Raw genomic sequence first — 14,829 nt, forward strand, 5'->3', positions numbered from 1 at the left:
TATGACCTAGTCAGCAGTAATTCTTTACTCTCAAATGATTTTAAGGTGTATATTTAGAAATATAACTTTCCTTTACTTTCCTTTTAGTTTTTCTAGTTGTTCTCAGCAGAAGGGAGAACTGATACAAATTACCTAGCCAGTGATAACCAGAAACTCCTAATTCAGAAACTTCTGCTTACTTTGTATGTTTATGTTTTCTTCATTCAAATATAAACTGCGCAAAAAGCTTTAAACCACTGTTATATAAATGAGCCAAAGCACCTCTATGTTGACTCCTATGTTGTTCATTTATTTCTTTTTTTAAAAATTGATTTTAGAGAGGGAGGAAGAGAGAGAGAGATAGCGAGAAAAACATCAATTGAGAGAGATACATTGATTGGTTGTAGCCCATAGGGGCCCCACCTGGGGATCGAGCCCACAACCTAGATATGTGCACTGACCAGGAATTAATCCTGCATCCTTCAGTGCATGGGACAATGCTCTGACCAACTGAGCCACACTAGCCAGGGCCTTTGTTTACTTCTTTATTGCAGGCTAAGACCCATTAGCTCAAAAGCCTACTGGTGCCAAACTCAAATTTTTATACATTCAAGTATTTTAAAAGTAACCCAAACAAGAAGATTGTTAGCTTTTTAGAGCCTGCCTGCTTTATATATTGCAAGACCTCACCCTACAGCTGCTGGCCATTGATAAGATAAAGCCATGTGGTTATAAGACTCAAGCTGCCATGGCCCTTTGGAGCTCTCTGACTCCAAGACTTCTCACTAAGCTTCTGAGTGACATCACCTAGATAGTGAGCCTCCTTCCCACCTTCTCCCTCTGTTGGGTGTGCCTTTGCCCGTTTCCCATTCTGAGGGTGGCCCCATGCTGTTAGTCTCTGAAAGGTCTCATTCTGTGAGGGGCTTCCCCTCTCCTGTGATCCTGTGGAAACACCGCCCAATAAAGCATGTTGTGTGTTACTGGCTTTCTTGGTCATATCTTTTCCCTTGATCAGCCCTCACGTCTTTCAAACCCCCTACAAACATTTCATGTATTTGTACCCAGTACAGTTTCACTCCCTACAAAAAGCTCTAACAACAACAAAAAATGCAATATGCTACTGAGAGCTGAAAGGAGAGTGTTAATGGGACTCAAGGAAGCAGGATCCACTGGTCCAGGATTAGTGTAGAGTCAAGGGACAGAATAGAATTTAAATAGCAAATAATGATGCCAGTACTACCTCTGCTGCAAATGATTTCTGAACACCTGATACCATAATGTACAACTCAAGTAATTGAATCATACCAAAAGCAAAGGGCCCCCTGAAGGCACATTACACAGTCCTATGATTTCTTCAAATTTACAGATGGAATATCTGAGCATCTCACCCCGGAAATTGGGTGTTGTCTGGGATCCACAGTCACATTCGTGATTCAAGACAGATTGCATGAGATAACAATAGGAACCATAAATGGTGATCTGTTTCAGAGAATTGGTCTTTTCCATCATGTAGAAACACATTGAGAGTCAAGTGCTGACCTCTAGTGGTGGTCAAGACAGTGACTCCACTGTACTTCAATGATTCCCTGGCAAATAATCCCAGATTTTTACTTGACTTTATGAGGCATTATGCTTGAGTATGTTTTTAATATCAGAGTTAAAAGTACTTAAACTTTTGAAAAGTTAAAATACCACTTGGTATTATTATTTACCTGATGATTAGTGATATTGAGCACCTCATGTACCAGGTGTATGTCTTCTTTGGAAAACCATGTTTATTCAGATCCTTCACCCATTTTTTAATCAGATGGGTTTTTGTTTATTTTGCTATTGAGTTGTATGCATTATATATATATATATATATATATATATATATATATATATATATGAATGATATTAAATTGTTACCAGATATATAGCTTGAAAATATTTTCTCCCATTCAGTAGGTTGCCTTTTCATTTATTTGATGGTTTTGTTTGCTTTGCAGAAACATTGTAGTTTGATATAATCCCACTTGCTTATATTTGCTTTAGTTGTCTTTCTTTTAGTGTCAAATCCAAAAAATCATCACCAAGACTGATGTCAATGAGCCTACCACTTATGTTTCCGTCTTGTAATTTTATGGTTTCAGCTCTTACATTCAAGTCTTTAATCCATTTTGAAGTAATTTTTGTGTATGATGTAAGATAGTGGTCCAGTTCATTCTTTTGCATGTGGCTGTTCAGTTTATTAAAGAAACTGTCCTTTTCCCATTGTACATTCCTGGCTCCTTTGTCATAAATTAATTGAACTATACAAGCAGATTTACTTCTGGGCTCTCTTCATTGATCTGTATGTCTGTTTTTCTGCTAATACCATACTGTTTTGATTACTGTAGCTTCATAATAAGGTATGAAGTCAAGGATCATGTTGCCTCCAGCTTTGTTCTTCTTTCTCAATATTGCTGTGGTTAGTTGGGGTCTTTTGTGGTTCCATACCTGTTTTAGGATTCTTTGTTCTATTTCTGTGAAAAGTGCTTTTGGAATTCGATAGAGATTGCATTGAATCTGTAGATTGCTTTGGGCAATATGGACATTTTAACAATATTAATTATTTCAGTCCATGAGCATGTAATATCTTTCTGTTTGTGTCTTCTTCAATTTCTTTCAACAATCTCTTATAGTTGGTTAGTTTCCCCAGATTTGAAAAGGTTTATTGTGACAGCTTTTTTCAGATATTTGTAGCTTTTGTGGAGGATCAGAAATATGGAGTTCCTTATGCCATCATTTTCACTGACATCACTACCTATCAATAGTTTTAATATCTATATCAATTTCACTAAAATGTATTAAAATTTATAGAAACATATTCCTTTGAAAGTGTACTCTTATTATTTACTAGAGGCCCAATGGGCAAAATTCATGCAAGAGTAGGCCTTCCTTCCCCTGGCTGCCGGCACAGGCTTCCCTCTGTCACCAGGACTCGGGCTTCCCTCTGGCTGCTGGTAGGCACCCAAGACCCGGGCTTCCCTCACAGCCCTAGCTTCATCTGGAAGGATGGAAGGATGTCCGGAAGGACATCTGGTCTAATTAGCATGTTATGCTTTTATTATTATAGATGCTTTTGTTTTAAGATTACTGATAGACATAAAGTAGGCTTAAGAAACATGTTGGTATGCAATAGGTGTAACAATTTTCATTGAGGTCAAACAGTATTGTATCTTTATATTCTTGCTTTCAAATTTATGTTCACATAATCTCCTTATGAGTGTATTAGATTATTTGATTTGACCCCCATCTCTAAAGCACCCAGGAAGCATTGCTTTTTCTCGCATTTATTCATTTATGCCTTCATACATGCATTTATTCACCAACTAGTTATTAAGCACCTAGTCCATCAGGCATAGCTAAAGGTGTATGGTATATGGCAAGTAACATCTGCTGAGTGAAGCCATGATTTTTTTAAATCAAAAGATGACTTAAGAAGCAGTTCGGCTTAGTAGTTAGTATTGCCACGAGAGGTGCGTTACATTACCTTAGGGCCTATAAGGACTCCCTTGTGGATCTAACTATTTTAACCATTAGATATATAATATGAACTTTGCTAGTAGATACCAGAATCCACGTCTATCCCAATGCAAGGAAAGATGTCACATTACCGGGTGTGTGCAGTCATTCCCTAGGTGTGCTGAGAGTGAACCCACTGCCTCACACTGTCTGGAACTTAAAGCTCGATGCTCATTCTGGATCCTTTCTCTACTTCTGTATTTAAATCCCAGTCTGGGACTAAGAACCCTGAATTTCATCTCCAGGCTTCCTTCTCAGACATTGACCTTTGCATCCTCCTCCAATATGGCCCATCACTCAGGTTCTGGCCTTTGAATCCTTTGGATTCATGGCCGTTGTTTTAAACTCAGAAATGTTATGGTTAAGAGCAGTGGGCTCTGGAGTGAAGCAACCCAAGTGCCAGACTTGCTGCGTGTGACAGCTACTTAACCTACATTTCTAAACCTGTTTCTTCAAGTGTAAAATGAAGACAATAGAAGTACCTATAATACAGAAATATGAGAATCAAATGTAATAATGACTACAAATCACCAAGCATAGTGCCTGGCACATAGTAAGCATTGCATACACTAGCATGTTGGAATGTGATTTGTCCTTCTGGCTTCTATTTTATCTCCTTTGATAAAAATTGGTGTAAACTGTACTAAAATTAAAACTGTGTTCACTTTCTTGGGGAAGACTTCTCTAATCCCTAGTCCAGATCAGCTGTCTTTCTTATATACTCTTGTGGCGCCATGCCTTTTCCTCCAGGGCACTGTATCTCATCCATAATTAGGCACTCATTTTTGTCATCGTTTGATTAATTTCTGTTTCCTCCACTAAACTTCAAGTTACATGAGATCAGTAACCATGGTTTACCTATAATTGTAATCCCAGAACCTAGCATAGTGCCTGGGACAGGAATGAATGGTGGAATAAAGCATTAACTTTCATTTAAATGATTAATATGAATCCTATGCTCAAGTTAATGTACTGCATCCACAACTGACTCCTTTTATTTGGCTTGTCTTTCAGTATGTATCTTTTAAACCTTACTAAATCTAACTTTCTATAAGATAAGCTCTTTAAATGGTACAAACTATAGATATGAATAGGTATAATATGAATAATTATCCAATATTAAATAGGTATTGAGTAAATGAGTGAAAAAAAAGTCATTGATCATTATGATTCTTGTGCCCAGGAACAATGAAGTTGAAGTTGCATGAAAAAATAAGATCAAGTGGGAAAATTGTCATAGGAGAAGGGAGGGTATACAAGAGCTGGAAGATAACTCTGACTTAGCCTCATATTCTTTTGTTCTTAGTGGAAGGTTTTAGAATTCAGGAAACAAATTAGTGCTTGATAGAGATTAATTTCAATTTATCTTGTGAGCTTGAATCATCATCTTGCCTTGTAAATATTTACCATTCTTCTATTAGCTGTGTATTCCCCTGACATTCACACTTTATTCATCATCAGCCTCTGTTATGACCTGTAATTGCTAATAAAGATGGGTAAAAGCACCACTGCTTGGGGTTGCCACAAATCACTATGGAAATGACACTCCTTCCTGCTCCTTGTGAAAATAACTTTTGACTCACTTTCGTCTACTCTGAGGCAACTCACCTCTTTAGAGATGGAAGATGAATTCCAGAAAGTTCCATGTGAAATTTAATGAAATAGAATAGAAGAATCAATTTAATTACTGCTGCTCTATACCAGGATAGAAATTAAGCTCATCCATGAGGCACAGAGATCCAGGTGCTGATGTATAAAACTAGTTCACTCTGATTTTGCGGTCTCTGATATGCTAAGGAAGAGTTAGATCTCATTCAGAAAGTAGGCCAGCATTTTGTTAGTTTCTTGCACCAAGGGAAAGCAGTCAGCCTCCCTTTTAAGCATCCTAATCTTGTTTTTATCTAACTTCAACAATGTACATATCAGTGTAAATAAAAAACTAACATTAAAGTTAAACATGAGATTTTGAATACTCAAGATCCACATTCTCCAAATTGTATAACTGGCTGTATTTTCTACAGTTTTCCCTTCCTTATCCACTACTTCTCACTGGAAGGTCCCACAACCGTACAAAGTGAGCAGGTCCCAGGCTGAAACCATTGCCTTTCCTTGCTGGTCTGCCCTCTCTGTTTACTGGGTCAGTAAATGACTCCCTACCCAGCGAGGTGACAAAACCTTTGAGAATGATCCTGAAGAATCTGAGAATATAATCAAAGAGAACACACAGAGGCAAAATCTATTTGCTGACCAATTTGTTCTTATATTTGGTAACATTAGCATGGTGCTAGGACTGGAAGTGTGAGGAAGACAAAGCGCAGTGCCTTCCCTCAGAGAACTGATGGAGTGGGAGAGGCAGGAAAGAAGGAACTAAAACCTCTCTGATGCTCTGATTGGACATCACAGTGGGCCATGGAGCACATGGAGGGCCTCAAAGAAGGCCCCACAGGCCTCCTTCCCCCAGCCCCTTGTAATCATTTTGGGTGTAATGTTTGGGCCCCTCCCTTCCTCCCTCCCGCATTCCCTCTCTGATTCTAACTTTTTGCTTATATGCCCCTTAAAATTTTGAGAGACCATTCTCTCCACATTCTAAACTTGGTATCTAATATTTTTGTTTGTTTATATGTTAATGTTCACCCAAAGATTATTTTTCCCATTGATTTTTAGAGAGAGAGAGAGAGAGAGAGGGAGGGAGGGAGGGAGGGAGAGAGAGAGAGAGAGAGAGAGAGAGAGAGAGAGAGAGAGAGAGAAACATCTATGTGAAAGAGACACATTGATTGGTTTCCTCCCTCCACATGCACCCCAACTGGGGCCAAAAATTGAACCTGCAACCCAGACACATGCCCTTACCTGCAACCCTTCAGTGTATGGGCTGACACTCTAACCATTAAGCACACCAGCCAGGGTGGTATCTAAATTTTTTTATGAGAATAAACAGATGCAAAGAGTACAAAATTTTCAGCATAGAACAAACATTGGCGTGTTAAAATAAAATAGTTTTAACACCCTTTAAAATGTATGCAATGGAATTTAAATCCCCACACACACACACACACACACACATACACATACTCCTAAAACAGTTTCCTTGCACCCAGGCCCTAACTAGTTTGAAGAATGCCATTATACAGGGCTATTTCTATTACTTCTTGTGTATTTTTTGTATGACTTCTTAAGTATTCTTTGTATCACCCAGTACCCATGTGCCAGACCTTAGCTAAACATTTTTCATGTATCATCTCACTTAATTCTCAGCAGTCCTCTGAGCTCAGTATATTATCTGTATTTGAAGAAAGTGAGGCTAAGAGATGGGATTTAAATCCAGATTTTTCTGAATTCATACCCTGTGCTCTTAACTTCTACTTTATACTTAGAATTCACTGCAACCAAGGGATTTTGGTGTTAAAATCTATGTGGAACACCTTGAAGAGAATGTGTAACTTCCAGCACCACTCCCAGCACCTCCTATTTGCTTTGCTTTTCTGCACAGCACTTACAACATCAGATAGACTGTATATTTTACTTAATTTACTTATTATTAAGTTTCCCTACTCACCCAGCCCAGAATATAGGCTTCAGAAGTGCAGGGATTTTGTCTGTTTGCCTAGCACATAGTAGGTGTTCAATAAATATTTGTTGAATAATGAACAGAACTTGCTGTTAGAAAGCCATTAATGATTGTGAGAGATTTTAGATATACTAAGGGCTGCTAAGTGCTCTCATCATCCTTCTTGGCTTCTGCTATAATCAGGTAGCAGTATGAGGTATAGATCAACATCTACTGACTTTGGACTGAAGGATTTTTATGTACCAGTCAATATCAAGAAAAGAAGGATCTAATCACACACCTAACGTGCTTGCTGAGCAGCAAACTATATTTACCTCTTTCAAGTTACTAAGGAGAATACAGAACAGGTAGGCTTGTTTGTTATAGAACTATGGTAGGGAGGTGGATGCATCTTTGAGCCATTACAGCCTACTGTTCATGGCTGGGAGTTTGAGCACATCAAGGCATGCTTGGAGGCCTGAAGGCAGCCTCCCAGAAGTCCCCCAAGCCTGAAGAGCCTTCCAGAAAGAAATCCACGTCATATACCCTGCTGGGGCAGCCACAGCTGGGTAAATCTGATGAACCAGTGGGGCCTGATGGAAGCCTATCTTGGGGTGGCAGAGACTCCTTGAAAAGGATGCCATCTCAGGAAAGAAAGAGCCAAGCATAATGAGCTTGACCTAGGAGCAGAGCTTTAGGGGTCAGAGAGGATGGAGAGTCTAAGTATAGGGTCATTAATGCTAGTCTCTGACTCACCTCTGAGCACGCGTCTGGGTCCTTTAGAAAGAGATCTATAAGAAAAGATGGAAGGAGCTTATCTATCAAACTTTGACACTCCCTGGAGGCTCTAACAGAGGGTATCACAAAAAGGAGGGAGCTATCCCCTATATCCAGCCTCTACCTCTTAGTGGCGCACAGACCTGCAGGCACCAGATGAAAAGCATAGGTGGCTTCTTGGCCTGTTCGAACACTTGGTCACCAACTATTTAGCAAGGAGACCTGCTCTCCCTGCAGGGCCTGGTGGGCTCACAGAATAGCAGCAGAGCAGCCCTGCCCAGCTGAGAACCAGAGGAGCTGCAAGCAGAGCCTAGCATGCCGAGTTGTGCCTGCAGTTGACCATGGACATGCCCACTGAGTGAATGAAAGCAGTGTCGTTCACAGGGCGGAAACTTGGTTTGTTGGAGCAACACACTGCTACATGAGGATGAACTCAGTCCTGGATCCTGGGAGACTTTCCCAGGGGGGACTCCTAAAAGGACTTGGGTGGTGAAGACTTTACAGGGAACTCAAGTTCTTGATTCACTTGAAAAGGGCCAAAGCCCAGGTATTGGGGATTAGAGAACAAGCTTCGAGTCCCTTATTTCACCAACCAACCCTCTCGCCAATTGTCCCACCATTCACTAGTGTGTCTCTCCTCCTCCCTCCCCTTCCTCCCCAGCTTCCTAACTCAAATTCCTGTTGCCTCCGAGAGACTACTTAAATTAGGTGAAAGAGGGAAACATGCCAGTTTAAAGTTACAGCAAATATGTGCAAGATAAGTAACCGCTTAGCCTTCCCAGGTGTATTTGATTAACTAAAATGTCTCCTTCAGACAGCATGAAAAGGGGAGTAAAGACTTTTAGGCAGTGGGAGAATAGGGGAAAATATTTGCTTATCTCATGCAAACACTGTTATGATTAAGTGGTGTGACCCAGCCATGAAAAACTTGGATTAAATGAGCCTTAAACTTTAAGCTCCTTGGAATGATTATGCTGTACAATGTGAAAGGCAGATTTATTCTGTAACGAAGGCCATGGATGAGACTCATACCACGAGTCTCACCCTGTGATATGGCATTTCTGACATGGAGCAAAACGTCACTTTATGCTGGATGAATGGTTTTTGAACAGTAGCAGCAAATGGCAGGATAATTTTAGACTTTTAAAGATGATGAGGATATCTATCCATTCATAACTGTACCTGGTATTTTCATTGTGCTCTTCCACAAAGAGCTCCACACACTTTGAGAAAAAATGATCTCATTTATCTTTACAAAGTCTCAATGAGACAAGAGCTTCAGTACATGATGGATTGACACAGAAGCCTTCCTCTTGTCACTGCTCCCAGCTACCCTCTGAGGTAACTGGGGACTCCAATTTATCAGCTAACAAATGAAACATGGTTATACTATTGTAGGGGGAAAGATGACATATGAAAAATAGATGCTTTACTTATAGATTTTATGATAAAGACGTATAAATAAACATAGGAAGGGGCTGAGCTAGGCCGATGAGGCTGCTATTTATGTGAATTTTTAAGGGAATAAAGAAATAGAAATATTGGTAATTTCCTTCCCAACTCTATGCCCACGCTTAGAGAACATTGCCCCTTTTTCTTCCCAAGAGTTGGATCCTGCAGTTCTTGCTAAGGTAGTGGGTATTTGTGATTCCAGATCCCTAGTCAGAGCCAGCTAGACTTGGGTGAGCGTCTGACCCAGCTGCATCTATTCGATCCTTGCTCCAGGAGTTTGGAATAGGGGCATAGCAAAAACTGGGAAGTGGGCAGAACAAAGATAGTTTCCCTCTCGCCATCTCTATCTACTTTTCTGGGACCATGGGGTTTTCCTGAGAAGCTCTAAGTTGGTTTTAAAAGGAAACCTAGATTTAAAACAACCGAAATATTTATCAACAGGGAACTGATTAAATCATGGGACATCTATGTTATGGTACATGATGCTGCAAAATGAAAAGAATGAAACTCTTTATGAACTGATCATTCCTGAGAATGATCTCCAAGGTATATTGTTAAGAGAACAATGCAAAGTACAGGATAGGAGTTACAGTACACCACCATTTGTATAACAAGGAAGGAAAATATAATATATGCCTAGACCATTACCTTTAATATACTTATTATGTCAGGGCTTACGTCTATCATTTTATTATTTGTTTTCTGTTTGTGTCCTCTGTTTCTCACTCCTCCATTTTCCTTTTCTTGTCTTCCTGTGGGTTACTTGAATAAAATTTTCATATATATATATATATATATATATATATATATATATATATATCACAGTCTACTGATATTCTACTGATATTGTTTTATCAATTTGAGTGAAGTGCAGAAACTTGACTCCCATTTGGCTCCCATTATCCTCCTAAATTTTAGATATAATTATCATGAGTATCAGATAATGTTATAATTTTTATACTAATCATCATGTAATTTAAAAACTAATGAGGAAGATAATCTATTTTATTTACCCATATTTCTGCATTCTTCATTTTCCCTCCTCCCTTCCTGATGATCTAAGATTCCTTTCTTCATCATTTTCTTTCTTTATCTGAGAATATTTTTATTTTCCCGTAATTCCTGAAGCATAGTATCACCAAACACAAAATTTACAACTGACAGCTCTTTATTTTTAACACTTGAAAAATGTTGTGTCACTTCTGGCCTCTGTTGTTTCAGATGAAAAATCTGCTGTCATTTGAATTGATGTTCCCTCATAAATAATGTGTTGTTTCTCTGTCTGCTTTTGAGGTTTTTTGTTTTGTTTTGTTTTGGTTTTTGTCTTTAGCGCTCAGAAGTTTAATTATGATATGTCTTGGCATGGATTTCTTTAGATTTATCCTATTTATGGTTCACTCAGCTTCTTGATCTGTAGGTTTATAGATTTGCCAAGCTCGGGGAATTTTTAGTCATTATTTCTCTGAACAGTCTTTTGATCCCATTTTCTTTCTTTCCCTTTTAGGACTCTAGTGCTATACATGTTGGATCTTTTGTTACAGCTGTACAGGTTCCTGAGACTCTGTTGTTTACTTTCAGTTTATTTTTCTCTCTGTTCAGGCTGGTTAAGTTCCATTGATCTGTCCTCAACTTCGCTGATTCTATCCTCAGTCAGCTCCCCCTACTACAGAGCTCTTCTAGTTTGTTGTAGCATTTCTGCTATTTTCCAGTTCTATAATTTCCATTTGGTTCTTTTTTTATAATTTCTCTTTCTTTGGTGAACTTTCTATTTTTTTTCACTTGTTTCAAGAGAATTTGTAATTGCTTGCTGAATCTTTTTTATTATAGTTACTTTAAAATACCAATAAATCCAATATCTGGTTCATCTCAGTGTGGAAGTCAGATGATTATCTTTTCTCATGTAACTTGTGATTTTCTTGGTTCTTGGTACAATGAGTGATATTCATGTGGACATTTTGGCTGTTGTATTAAGAGACTCTGATTCCTATTTATATATTTTTTTATTTTAATGGGCAGCTACTCTGGATTTAACATGCATTTTCTAGCTTGTGGTCCCTAACCAATTCATCTTCTCTTTCTACCTTTCAGGGTTCTCTTTTACTTGTCTCTTGCATTGTTTCCAAGGTTTTTTAGTCATGTTTAGCAGGGAGGATCAGAGAGAGACAAACTTGTACTGTCTTGCCTAGATGAAAAAGTCTGGATATATGCTTATAGAGGTAGGTGATCTCTCTAGAAGGGTACACAGGGAATTGCTTTCCCCTGAGACAGAACTTGGAGATCTGATGTATGAGGGAGATTTTTTGTATACCTGTTTGTTTGATCTCATTTTAATCAGGTAAATATATTATCGATTCAAAAATAAAAATAAAATATAAATGAAGAAAAAAAATGTCTTCTAACTCAGCCTTGTTTTCAAGAGCACAACCAAGGATTACAACAGAGGTCAAGCAGCGTATGGATTCAACAGTTGGTAATTTTATTAAATTTCACTGACTTTTAATTTCGCTACATTTTGACTGCTTTAATTCGGATCCCTGAATATAACAATAATATTATGAGTAGTTTTTCAGCCTGCTCATACACTTTGAATAACTTCCAGAATACAAATGTGTAATTTAGATAGAAGCAGATGCTTTTGGCAGCATACTAGTACCCTAATCAGCTGAAAAAATAATATTTGTATGACATTAAAACAAAATTAACAGGAAGATGTTGACTACATGAAAAGACTTTAGGTTGTAATTATTAAACTTGCAAACAGCTCGGCATAATTAGTGCCTTAATTAGGATATGACCTGAAATTTTAGCTTACAAAATTAATAAAGGCAATTAAAAGTCACATTTGTAAAGTGAATTTTAAAACTTACAAGGTAGTTAGTTAGACATCACTTTTTTTTTTTCAATTTGGAGAGCATCTTTGTAGGTATTAAGCTTATCATACAATTACTTTAATTCCCAACTCCCACCCCAGCACAATGTCTCAGCACCAAAGCTTTAAAAGTCAAGTTTAGTAATCCTCGTCCAAGGGTGTCCAGGCACAGGGCTGAGCAGCTCCCAGGCACACACCTGGATAGCTCTAGGACCCAATAAAATGGCAAAGACTCTTTCTCTCCCCACTACCTTACATGAAATATGAGCTGGAAGGTTGACACTGACTTTGGTCAAACTTTATCATTTTCACAGAACTGTTTGGATTCAAATGGCAGTTTCTACCACTGCCACTTATTCTTCAACACATGCTCCTTGAAGGCCTTTTGGGTCCTACAGTTTACCACACAGTGAAGGTTCCAATACAAAGCTAAAGAATTTTTCCATCAATAGATAAAAAGAGAGAATTCAATAAATTTTGGTGGGCTAGTGATTTAGGAAAAAATAAATGTGAAATCATACCTTTATTCCTCATGTTAAACTCCAAATTGACCAAAGATTTAATATAAAAAATGTAAAATCATAAGTGTACTAGAAGAAATGGGCTAATCCTATATAATACAAGGCTAATACAGTGGGGTCTTGACTTACGAGTTTAATTCATTCCGTGACGGAGCTCGTAACTCAAATTACTCGTATGTCAAATCAAAAAGTGAACAAGTGAGACACGTGATGCTGGGCTGATGTTGTGGCGTTCGCTGTGACGTTCGCAGCGCCAACTAGTGGTGGGGTATCTGAAGCTGGCTTGTAACCCAAATTTTAGCTCGCAACTCAAAGCAAAAAATCGGCCGAGAGACAGCTCATATCTCGAAAAACTCGTTAGTGGGGACACTCATAAGTCAAGGCCCCACTGTATGCAAATTGTCCCCTCAGGAGTTTGACTGGCCTCTGTGATGTGCACTGACCACAAGGGGGCGGCACAGAACTAAGTAAGGCCTCAGACAGCAGCCAGCAGCCAGGGGAAGGAAGGCCCCAATCATCCCTGATTGCCAGCCAGGCCTAGGGACCCTACCCGTGCACAAATTTTGTGCACCAGGCCTCTAGTATTTTTATAATATTGTAATTGGGAGAGGCTTTTTAACCATGACAGATAAGATAAAATCCATAAAGTAAATGACTAACAAATTTATCTACTTAAAAATTCTAAACTTACATACATCAAAAACCCCCATAAGTTTTAAAAACCTAATTCAAGGCCAAATAAGAAGTAACTGATTAAAAATAAACTTTCATTTATATTTTGATTCATTTTTTTTTCTAACAGCACAACTTTATTCCTCAATAAATAAGGACATAATTGAAAATGTACATCATGTTTTATGTACAAGGAAATTAACTCTGGGGAAAAATTAAAAGAATGTACATGTTTTTAAAAATAGCTAACAAGGTAATTAGAGAATAGCCATAGCATTAAAAATCAAAATATTTAATAGCACCAGTATACTTTTATGATAGGACCTTGTTAAAGTGAAAGAGAATATAGATGAATCCAACTTAAGTTTAAAATGTCTTATTTAAACAGGAAAAAAAGACTAGAAGGAAAAAATATCAATGATAATTATCATTAGAGATAGAATTATGGATATATGTTATTTTTATTTTTAGTAGTTTCCAATTTTTCTATAATAAGTAAATTATTTTTGTACTCAATCCTTTAAAAAAAAAAATCCTTGGAGGTTTAAATAAAAAGTGTTTCAAATTTTCCCAAAAATAGCTAACTTGAAACTAGATCAGATATGAAAGATCAAAACTGAAGAGTTAAAAAGTATAGCATACAATACAACAACAAACCCCCCTTTTAAAAAAAAAAAAGATTTGTTGAAACTATATTATATGGGTTATGGGCTTAATCACAACTCCTATTCATTCACAGTGAGATCTCTCTCTCTCCATCTCTTTCCTCCTCCCCCTCTTTCTCCTCCTACTCCTCCTCCTTCTCCTCTTCCTCTTCCTCCTCCTCTTCCTCCTCTCTTTCCGTCCCTTTCTTCCCCCCACCATTCTCTCACCCCTACCTCTCTCGTTGTAGGCTTAGAACATAGGCTGCCCTTTCCTAAGGCCCAGCATCACGAGACAGTTCTTTCATAAAATCAGTGTCGGCCTCTCTATTCCTAATGGCCTGTGTTTATGGAACAGGGAACATGAGCTCCCAAACTGAGATTACCTGGTCTTAGCAGAGAGCAAATACCTTTAATTGAAGGCCCTTGCCAATCACAAAATAACCATCTCTAGTAGTACAGGATATCTCATCATTGAACTGCCTCTGTACCTGTAGGTTTTCTTAATTTCTTCATTTGATGCTCCCTTATGCAGACCAAGAATTTCATACAGAGCTTCTCCAGAGGTTGACATAGTCCGCTGTCTTTGGTTAGGGACGTTACATGCCATTTTCTCCTGCTGTAAAACCAAAAGGGGGAAATAGCCATGAAGGTTATGCATACTGGATCCTAAAAGGAAGATAGTTCATTTCTGGCCTTTTGCAAAATGACAACCTGAAGTACATTTTTATACCAGCTGCAAAATGAGGGGAGTAAAGGGTTAGGATTGCCAAAAGGAGAACTTCAAGTCAGTATGAAAGGTTACAGGCAGCTATACAAATGGAATAT

The 14,829-nt window shown here is 38.3% G+C and overlaps 1 protein-coding gene across 1 annotated transcript in view; it reads right to left on the bottom strand.

Moving 5' to 3' along the window:
• DNAJC5B (DnaJ heat shock protein family (Hsp40) member C5 beta) overlaps positions 1-14,611 on the bottom strand; it is a 32,131-nt gene extending 17,520 nt beyond the window's left edge. The window contains exon 1 of the mRNA XM_059672672.1: positions 14,493-14,611. Coding sequence (XP_059528655.1) covers positions 14,493-14,611 — 119 coding nt within the window. The remainder of the gene's footprint in view (positions 1-14,492) is intronic.
• Between the last annotated feature and the right edge of the window lie 218 nt (positions 14,612-14,829).

This window comes from Myotis daubentonii, chromosome 17 (genome assembly GCF_963259705.1).
Source record: "Myotis daubentonii chromosome 17, mMyoDau2.1, whole genome shotgun sequence".
Classification (NCBI taxonomy): Eukaryota; Metazoa; Chordata; class Mammalia; order Chiroptera; family Vespertilionidae; genus Myotis; species Myotis daubentonii.